The sequence below is a fragment of the Vigna angularis genome, chromosome 6 (genome assembly GCF_016808095.1).
Source record: "Vigna angularis cultivar LongXiaoDou No.4 chromosome 6, ASM1680809v1, whole genome shotgun sequence".
In the NCBI taxonomy this organism is placed as follows: domain Eukaryota; kingdom Viridiplantae; phylum Streptophyta; class Magnoliopsida; order Fabales; family Fabaceae; genus Vigna; species Vigna angularis.
This window is the reverse complement of record NC_068975.1, coordinates 11660001-11670575: the sequence shown is the minus strand read 5'-3', so window position 1 is coordinate 11670575 and position 10575 is coordinate 11660001. Positions and strand designations below refer to the sequence as shown.

Sequence of the window (10575 nt, the reverse complement as noted above, 5' to 3'; positions counted from 1 at the left end):
ATTCTGAAATAATGTATGAAAGTGATGCAATGTTCTATGGTTTGATTAAATTGAAAATGAGCTGTATGATGAGATGATGTATGAAAAAGTATGGATTTTGTACTATGATATGAGCAATTTAATGTATAAAAGTTTATAATGAAAAATGTATTTACTGTAAGATGAATCTGAATATGAAATTCTATGATAAAGAACGATCGTTATCGAAATGGTCTTTGACCGTTCGTTATTCTCAGTGTCATCTTTGAAATAGCTGAACCCTTTCATTTGGAAAGAATTCTAATCGAGTACGAACGCCCTCTTATATTAACCTTGCGTTTGAGCGTTCGGCCAAACGTAAATATCCTGAGTATTGTGTGAGAAATTGAGAAGGCTGAGACTATATTCAAACACTTAGTTATATTGTTCAAAATCTAATTTCAACATTTTAATTTATGAAAAATCCTATTTCAAATATCTTGAATCAGCGATGGGTCTCGACCCAAAGCGTACGTCCTAAGTGGCGCTCGGTCTTAGACCGAACGCTCGTCCTAAAAGTGAAAATGATAAGTAGCGCTCGGTCCTATACCGAACGCTCGTTCTTTCCGTAATTACCAACAAGCAGAAATAACGTTCGTCCTGAATTCCCATAAGCGTTCGTCCATAAATTTAAATAGCGTTCGTCCAATAGATCTAGTAACGTTCGTCCAAGACTTCAGTGACGTTCGTTCAAAACTTCATTAAATGCCTATTTTCACGCTCGGTCATTGACTGGCGGTTGGTCTCCTAAATTACCTCGTGTCCGGTTTATTTATCTAAACCAGTTTGTGACGTATCTATCCATTGGATTCGTTCCAGAGTTATTGAACTTAAATTATTCTAAGTATTTTCCAGATCGTACTAGATTCAGTTCATCTAACTGAGTCAAGTTAATATGAAGTCCGTCTAATAACCTGTATTGGTTTTATTTCACTCGTGAACGAACCTTCTTGGTATTGTATTAACGTTCGTCCTCTATTACAAAGAGGGCTGGACGTTCGTCCTTTTATGAAAGTGGAACTAAGAATGAAAATGTGAATAAGAGGAAAGATTAAGATGTGCGAATGGTGTAAGAGATGAAATTATGATTATTGATTTTGAACGAGCGTTCCAGGGAGGAACGATTCATGGTTGAATATGGAATTTGGTAAAGTATGACTGTGGGCATGCTAATGCTGGCTTGGTCCATCCTGATATTCCGTGATACTCATCTTCACGTAGAGGAGAGTAGTTCATGCGTGGGAATGGCAGGAGGTCCTTAGTCCATAAGTTAACATGGGCGACGTAAGAACGGACTAACCTCGGGTGGCAGCTGATGTGTTTATGACAGTTACTACATCACCCGGGTGCAAGGACGCCTGTAGCTACACAGATTCATACAGTCCGGACGGTCCGTCTAGTAATAGTTTTTGGATGATTATATATATGTTGAAATGTTCTTATGTCTTAGGTATGTTTGATTTAAATGATGATGTATGAATTAAGTTCAATAAGCTTACCCTTCGTTTTCCATTGTGTTGTCTGTATCTGTACGTCCGTCTTGTCCTTGCAATGATCATCCGTGTGGATGTGAGCAGAGGGAGATGCATCTCTGGAAGAAGCGCTTGAAGAAGGTTTCATTGCTGAAGGGAATCTTGTAGAAGTTGAAGTGAAGGCCGAACAGTAGGACGTTTGGTGAGCTGTTAGTATAGTTAGGTTAGCGGCCGATTTAGAACGAGCGCCCTTTTGCTATAATTGTATAGTTGGACGTTCGGTATTTATTTTTGTACACCGTTCGTCATTTTTGATTTTGAACGCTCGTAAGTTTACTTGTTTAGGTAGGGTCGTTCGGTCATTTGCGGGGTTTATCTCTTTTATTGTAAGACTGTTTTGTCATATTAATACATGTGAATATTCTATTATATAGTTGATGACTGTATAATTTTGGGATGTTACATGTGGTGCTTAATGAGTGAAGGTAAAAATTCTCGAAATTAAAATCTGGAAATAGTTTTCGAAACTTGTTAGGTGGGAAATAGTTTTCCGAATTCCTATTTTTGAAAGAGTAAAAAGTATCATTCTAAAGCAGAAATTTCACATAATTAATAGGTTGTACGTTCAAATTTGAGAGAAGCAATTGACCAATCTCAATCTCTACTCACTCGTAAAGAAAAGAACAAAAAGTTAAAAAAATCAAATATATGGACCTTTTCTTCTAGTACTCTCATACTCACCGTCTGCACCCTTACAATTTTTAAAATAAGTATCTGTTTCATAAATCTTCCCGGAACAAGTTTTTTAAAATCTTTGGAACAAAATTTTCGTAATACAATTTCTCAAATAATATTTCTAGAATTTTTTTTTAAATATATTTGATGTAATCCAGAATGAGCTTCCTAAAACAAGATTTCTAAAATATGATTTTCAAAATATATGGAGATACAAGAAGCTTTCTAAAACAAACTTTTCAAAATACACTAGTCTTAGATCCGTGCGAATCACTAGTGCAGAAAAGGCTTTTTACGTCCGATATTTTGGCCTTTTGACGTCCGGCGTACGCCAGACGTCTATGCGGTAGACGTCCCTCAGACGTCCGTCCTGCCACGACGGACGTTTATACGAACGTCCGCTCTTCCTGAGGACGGACGTCTATGTGAACGTCCGCTCTGCCTGAGGATGGACGTTTATATAAACGTCCGCTGCATCAGGACGGACGTTTATAGAAACGTCCGTGGCCTGAGGACGGACGTTTATATAAACGTCCGCTGCATCAGGACGGACGTCCACATAAACGTCCGCTGCTGTCTGAAGACGGACGTCATCCTCGCTGAGTTATTTTGGTGTAGCGCTGGGGGTGGGACGTCCGTATGTGCACAGACGGACGTCTATAGACGTCCGACTGTACACTAACAGACGTCTAGTGGGCGTTTTTTTTTTTAAAATTTGTTTGTTTTCTCAATAGAACCACACCTGAAAAACAGAAAAATGTCCCAGAACAATTCTCCAATAACATAAATATGCGTTTTATATAAACAAAATTCTACTTAATGTTCAATCCACTACCAAACTATTAACATAAAAATAAAACTAAAACCAAACAATGTTCAATCAAGAAGAAATATAACTATTCCTAACTCCATCTTTGTAAAAGATAAGCGGTCCACTCCTGCCTTATCTGGTTAATTGTGTCCTCTGCAATAGGCGATGTAGTCTTGAAGCGCTGCAAAATTCAACAAAGATTCATTATTGTTTCATATATAGTTGAAGATGATTTTAATTTGTAATGTATTGAAGGTATACATCATTACCTCATTCCAGTCATCTGTAATGACAGCTCGAATGATGGTCTTAATCCAACACATCACATAGAAGCCACATTCCCATGAATCTACCTGCTGGTTACACTAAAATAACAAACTAAATAGTTAAAAATTTAGATCATTCAATAACATAAATGAATTAGAAACTATAAATGACTTACAACCTTTGGATACAAAATTTGAACCAATTGACCACGAGATTTACCAATAACTCTGTACAGATTGAAAACACAAAGTATAATTAATATGACTATTTTATCATAAAAGTTGAAGGTTAACATCAAATTGAAGTCATTTTTTGGAGAAACACTTACCCTTGAAGCATGGTTCTCAAGTCATTTTTCATCTTCCTGTGCAACGAACAAAACCATATAATTTTACATTGTTTGGGAATGATAACCATCAGCTGCCAGTGAGACCTATCACGAAGGACAAATAGTTATTCAACTAATTAAGGAAACTATAATAATAAACTGACCACATATAAAAACACGTACCCGTCAATGTATGGCACAAGGTATATGTCTCTTTTGGACTCATCCATCCATGTTTGCAAATAATGTTGTCTGTTTTGAAGTGTGTTACCAGACGGTTGAATGGTCTGAGGTTCAACAAATCCGTACATGGAAGACCGACCTTGGTCTACAACGATTGTGTCCATGTACCTAAAACAACAAAGTTAAGTCGTTAGAAACTATATAAGAATGTAAATAAAAGTAATATCAAAGACCAAATTGACTAACTTACATGCACCACAATTGAATGATGGAAATATTCAACATCCTGTCTCCCTCAATCACCTCCAATGCATCAGAAAATGTGATATAAACTGGCACATGTGGGGGAAGACCAAATACCCTCAAATCCCAGTATAGTTGTAATGATGCTTTCTTCAATCTGGGTAATTTTGTCACTAACTTTGATATAGGATCATCCTCTGCTTCAGCCATGTCATCATCTTCATGTATGACTGTATCATGAATTGGCTGCTTCTGAGGACGTGTGAACTGAAGATAAGAATTTACGTCAAAGCTTTATAAACAATTATGTGAAGACAATTAACATAGAAATACTAAGGAAAAAGACATTATACCTGTGGAGTCGCGATGTGGGACATGATCAATGCTCTAGGCCAGGCAATAAATGTTCCTATGGCCTCCCCCACAAAGTTAATTTCTGGAGTGGGTACAGGCACCTGAGCCTGGGGATCCCGAACCTCGTCAATGGTCACACGCACGTGCTGGGGTAATATGGCAACACCATGAATGGTCTCCCCTCCCTCAAGCACTCGTCCGACAGCCACAATGCGTGGGGGATCCCCATCAACCAACAGCTCATATTGACCGCTATACTCATTGGGTTCTACAGCAGAGCATGATCCTCTAGTGCTGACACGAGGTGCTGTGGGAGTTTCATCGGCCCCCATGTGGCCTTGCGTCATGGAATGCAGCTTTTCTTCAAGCGCTCTTTGTATTTGTTTTTGTTCTTGTAGTTGCTCCATGAATCGTTGCTCCATTGATCTCATGCTTTGGTTGAGTCTTTCCTCCCACTGAAGATCCATCTGCCTCAGTGTCTCCTGACTCATTGATTGGGGGGTTTTCTGTGTAGGGCCAAAATAGTCACGAAGACCAATCGCCCCTGGAACTCCACGTACACGTCCTGGGTGCTCGGGCCTTCCAATGGCCGTTGTCAGAATGTCGTCCCTACCTTGGCCAACAAATGTCCCCTGAGTCTGCTGCTCAACCAACTCATCCTGCACATAAAAAAACCAAGTTACTTAGAAGACATGCTGTGATAGATACACAATCAAATAACTGCTTATAATTTGAACTTACAATTCTCTGTGAGATCAAGGCAGCTGAGGAAGATGTCATGTTCCCATCAGATTTAGTCCGAGCAGCCTTCCACAGCTCGTACCTAGCAGGTGCAGGTGCTAGGTCAGGCGACTCAAGTCCCAAGGCATCGGCTTTAGACTTTCTCAGTTTCTTCTCCAGTTTTGCATATCCACCTCGTGATAACAAGTGGGGTGTGTCGTTTAGCCTTTGTCTTTCTTGGGCGGCTAACCTTTTATGCTGTGAAACCATGTATATAAGTAAGTCTAAAATCATAAAAACTCAATGAAAGATGATCTTAAGAAACGTACCTTCCATTCTTCAGTCTCTCTAGATGCACGAAACTGCATCCAATCCTCCTCTGTGAAGGTATAATGCTGAGATGGATTTTCATGTTGTCTATCTCCAAAGACATATAGTCGTGTCAGCCTTGTCTTGAAATCCTTAAATCTTATCGCTATATGCGATAACACTTTCTTTCTGATTTGCAATGTGTTTGGAATATCAAAATGTTGCTGTTTAAAACAAAAAACTTGTTACCAAGAGAAAAGTTAACAGATAAGTATATCACAAATTGCATGAAGTCTAAACATACCAGAACATCTTGCCATAAGAGGTTCTTGTCGACCTCTGGGACGTCATCCCAACATGCATGAAGGATAGAGACATGACTTTTTGCTAACTTGCCCAGATAACTCCTAAACCTATCAGCATTTGGCCCTGATGGATGACCTGATCTGGGGTCAATGTCAACATGCCTCCTCTGACCATCCACGCGTCCGGATGTCACATCTGCCACTCGGGTGACGCCTCGTCCACGTCTGCTCTTTCCCGATCCTGAGTCTGAGGCCGACATACCTGAACCAATTAGACAACGTTAGTAATAATTCAATTATGATGAACATACATATAAAGTCAATAAAAGTGAAAATATTAACCTATTAATTAATTGTTTTTTCCCAAATGCCTTCGTTGTGATCACTACGAATTGCTTGCATTACATCGGCAACGTCATCAACTGGGTCTTCAGTGGGTCTACATGCAACAGATGTTGTCTCAAGTATATCAAGAGAATCGTCATCATCATGTCCATGCATGTTTCTACCTTCTAAAACCACTGACCATTTGTTATTCGATGGATCACTTATGTAGAATATTTGTCTTGCTTGACTAGCCATGATAAATGGTTCATCAGTGTAATTCATCTTGTTCAAGTCTACCAATGTGAAACCAAGGTCATCCATCATGACACCAGAATTTATATCAACCCATTTACACTTGAAAACTGGTACTCTAAAAGTAACGTAATCAACTTCCCATATTTCTTGTATTATTCCAAAATAACTGATGGATGCTGTGATTGGATTTTTGTCTTTAGAACTAGCAAAGTGCACAGACTCAGCTTGTAGTGTGACGCCACTATTTTGAACTCTGCTTTTGTCATCTTCTACCTTTGTCTGAAAAGAAATATTGTTTATATAGTACCCACCATATGTAATGACCTCTGTGTTCGGTCCACGAGATAACCTCAATAAAGTTTCAGAAACATGTGGAGTCCCATACACCTTTTTCTTAAACCATCCCAAGAAGGTTTTCACATGTTCATTAAGATGCCATTTTTCACTCATTTTTGGGTTTGCTGCCTTTACTTCATTAACGTGGTCAGAAATGTAAGGAATCACATCAACAGTGTTGTTTAAGACGTACAAATGAGCTTGGTCAATTTCTTTTCTGCTAACACTTTGAATTGTCACACCTCGAACACCCTTTCCTTCACATTTTCCTTCGTTTTTGCTCTTGGGAAGACCGACGGGTTCACAAGATGGCATATAACTTGAACAAAATTCAATGGCTTCTTCTGCAACGTATCGCTCTATGATTGAAGCTTCTGGTCTATACTGATTCTTGACATATCCCTTTAAGATCTTCATGTATCTTTCAACTGGGTACATCCACCTTAAGAAGACCGGCCCACATATTCGAATTTCTCTGACTAGATGAACAATCAAATGTACCATGATGTCAAAAAAGGAAGGTGGAAAATACATCTCCAATTGACATAGTAGTCTTATTCCCTCATTTTCCAATTCATCTAAACCTCGAGGGTCAACAACTTTCTTGCAAATGGCATTAAAGAAAAAACTCAGACGTGTCAGAATACCCCTAACAGAAGGAGGTAATATGCCTCGAATAAGAACCGGTAACAATTGTTGCATCAATACATGACAATCGTGAGACTTTAAACCAACTAGCTTTAAGTCTTGCATAGACACAAGGTTACTAATATTTGAAGAATAACCTTGCGGAACCTTCACACTTCTTAAACAGTTACAAAAACTTTGTTTTTCTTTTTTGGAAAGTGTGTGACAGGCTGGGGGCAGATAGGTGCGTCTTCCTATTATCTGTGGATGTAACTCAGATCGGATTCCCATGTCAGCCAAATCTTGTCTTGCCTTTATTCCGTCTTTGCTCTTCCCTTTGACGTTTAATAAAGTTCCGATGACACTGTCACAAACATTTTTTTCAACGTGCATCACATCAATACAATGTCTAACATCAAGTTCACACCAATATGGAAGCTTAAAAAATATCGATCGTTTCTTCCAAATGGTCTTTGCAGAGGTACTTTTATGATGTTTTCCAAACACAATGTCAATGTTTTTGACTTCGTTGTACACCTCTTGACCATTCCGGGGTCTGCACACAACCTCATCCTCAGCACTTCCATTAAATGCTTTTTTCAATCTACGATAAGGATGATTACGAGGAAGAAATTTTCGATGTCTTGTATATACTGTCTTCTGACCATGCTTCAACTGAAGGTAACTAGTGTTTTCTTCACATATGGGACATGCAAAATGACCTTTAACACTATAACCGCTCAAGTTTCCATATGCTGGGAAATCATTTATAGTGCAAAACAACATTGCACGCAAACGGAACTGTTCCTGAACATGTGAATCAAACACGTCGATGCCTTCTTCCCACAACAATTTCAAATCATCAATTAAAGGTGCTAAGTAAACATCAATGTCATTTCCAGGTTGTCTAGGACCCGATATCATCATGGTCAACATCACATATTTTCTCTTCATGCACAACGAAGGAGAAAGATTGTAAATCATCAACATAACTGGCCACGAACTGTGTTTGCTACTTAAGTTTCCATAAGGATTCATACCATCAGTTGCAAGTGCAAGCCTTAAGTTTCTTGGATCTGCACCAAATTCAGGGAATTTGTCATCAATCTTTTTCCATTGTGGAGAATCAGCAGGGTGTCGAAGAAGATTATCACACTTTCTTTCGTCAGAGTGCCATTTAAGGTTCTTTGCATCTTCTTTAACAGAGAACATACGTTTGAACCTAGGTATTATAGGCAAATACCACATCACCTTAGCAGGTGCACCATCATTACCTTCATTACCAGTGACTCTGTCAGATTTCTTTTTAAAACGGGATAAACCACATGTTGAACAATAGTTTAACGAAGCAAACTCCTTTGTGTACAAAACACAATCATTAGGACAAGCATGTATCTTTTGATATTCAAGACCCATTGGACATAAAATTTTTTTGGCCTCGTAATTACGAATAGGTAGAGTATTATTTTCTGGAAGCATCTCCTTCAACAACTCCAACAACTCGGTGAAACTTTTATCGGTCCATCCATTCCTTGCTTTTAAACTAAACAACTTTAAAGTTGAAGACAAGCGTGTAAAGTTTGAGCATCCTGGGAACAACGGTTGCTCTGAATCATTAATAAGAGTATCATACAAATTAGCCCTTCCAAAATTATCTTCACCGACATCACGTATCATGTCCTCTAAATGGTCACTCATCCATTCTTCCACATAATTTGTTCCTCGTGACGTGGTAGGCTGCTCAAGTACTTCTCCATGCCAAGTCCAAACGGTATAAGTCCTCATTATGCCGTACATGAATAGATGGTCACGCACATTGCCTAAGTCTTGGCGTATTTGATTAAGACAACGCACACAAGGACAAAAATATGTCCCGTTGACAGACTTAGCATTTTGTTCAACGTATTGCAAGAACTGCGAAACACCCTTGTCATATTCTTCACTCATGCGACGTTCGTTCATCCATCTTCGATCCATACTATGTTCGTAAAATCATCAGTTCAAGTGTTTTAACTCTCACAAGGTTAGGCCCTACCCATTCAAAAAAATTAATTTTCATAATTTGCTCAGCCACGTGCATTGAAGTCTACGTCATAAAATTGATACAATTTCGGCAGCATTTCGCATTGGTCTCCAAAATACACGAAATGAGAGTAGTCAACGATGACCACAATCAAATATGCATCCGGAGAACAACACAAGTACTGAACCGAAATTTCATCAATCTTATCCTTAAACTCCAGTTGTCATGGTATTGCAAATTATGAAAATTAATTTTCTCAAACTGTCCAATCGGACAATTCAAAATTTAACACAAACGATTAAAAGATTAATCGTTTGTCTTAAATTTCAAACGGGAACTAAGTGTCACTCAATGTATGGCAATAACTAATACACAATAACACATACATGCATACACAAAATTTAACAGTCAAAAACATCCATACACTAATACACATTTCGCATTAATCGTTTAACACAATAACATAACTAATACACATTATAGTAAAAAACGTCCATACACAAAATCCACATACATGCATACACAAAATTTTCAACCAACAAGCTAACCTGAAAAGTAGATTCCAAATGAGAAGGAGGGAAGTGGAGGAGTAAACGGCCTAACACGCAGTCCAAAAAGAGTCAAGGAAGTCGCCCAAGAACACGCAAGAATCTGCAAAAAAACGAACCCAAAACAATTTTTAATCGGTTCAAATCAAAGACATTTCATCACAGAGCAATGTAATCGGATTAAATGTAATTTTAAACGGTCCAAAAGTGAGAAAACCAACCTCGAATATCAATGGCGCAGCAGCAGAGTCGCGAACGGCGGGGAAGAAGACGAACAGTGAATGGTCTCGGTTCGCGCTTCCCATTTTAATGATCATAGACGTCCGTCCCACGTGGGCCGGACGTCTATAATATTATAGACGTCCGGCCCACCACTAATATGACGTTGTAATGAATTTAAAATTGAATTTCGCGGGGCTTTACACGTCCGTTCAGATGGCGCTGACGTCTATAATTTTATCAACGTCCGTCTCAAGACGGACGTCTATAATTCTGATGAAAACCTAAACGATTCAACTACCCATGTCAGTCCTCTGAACGTCCGTTCTGAGGGGCGCGGACGTCTAAAATATTATAGACGTCCGCGCCCCTCAGAACGGACGTTCAGAGGACTCACAGAGTGGCTGGGGTAATAATTACTTAAAGTCCACTAAACGTCCGTTCTGGGGGGCGCGGACGTCTATAATATTATAGCCGTCCGCGCCCCTCAAAACG

At 39.0% G+C, this 10575-nt stretch overlaps 1 protein-coding gene across 2 annotated transcripts; it reads right to left on the bottom strand.

Annotated features, from left to right (window-relative positions):
* Nucleotides 1–3005: 3005 nt before the first annotated feature.
* Nucleotides 3006–10272, bottom strand: LOC128197330 (uncharacterized). Of its 2 annotated transcripts, XM_052878685.1 has the most exons (6): nt 10083–10272; nt 9862–9964; nt 3632–3736; nt 3482–3530; nt 3306–3401; nt 3006–3217 (listed from the first exon to the last, which is right to left on the bottom strand). In XM_052878685.1, exons 3-6 carry the CDS (start codon nt 3718–3720, stop codon nt 3128–3130), a joined length of 324 nt encoding a protein of 107 aa, XP_052734645.1. In that variant the 5' UTR covers nt 3721–3736; nt 9862–9964; nt 10083–10272; the 3' UTR covers nt 3006–3127. The 2 variants fall into 2 exon arrangements, with proteins under 2 accessions (XP_052734645.1, XP_052734646.1); XM_052878686.1 differs by lacking the exons at nt 9862–9964; nt 10083–10272 and adding an exon at nt 7695–8370 and having other exon boundaries at nt 3632–3790.
* Nucleotides 10273–10575: the final 303 nt, after the last annotated feature.

Excerpts from the sequence above, each read along its gene's own strand:
- LOC128197330 (XM_052878685.1), bottom strand. The coding sequence starts at position 3,720 with ATGGTTATCATTCCCAAACAATGTAAAATTATATGGTTTTGTTCGTTG. Across the intron at positions 3,402-3,481 it reads TTCAAATTTTGTATCCAAAG|TGTAACCAGCAGGTAGATTC; the intron begins GTTGTAAGTCAT and ends TTGTTATTTTAG. Across the intron at positions 3,218-3,305 it reads TTACAGATGACTGGAATGAG|CGCTTCAAGACTACATCGCC; the intron begins GTAATGATGTAT and ends TGAATTTTGCAG.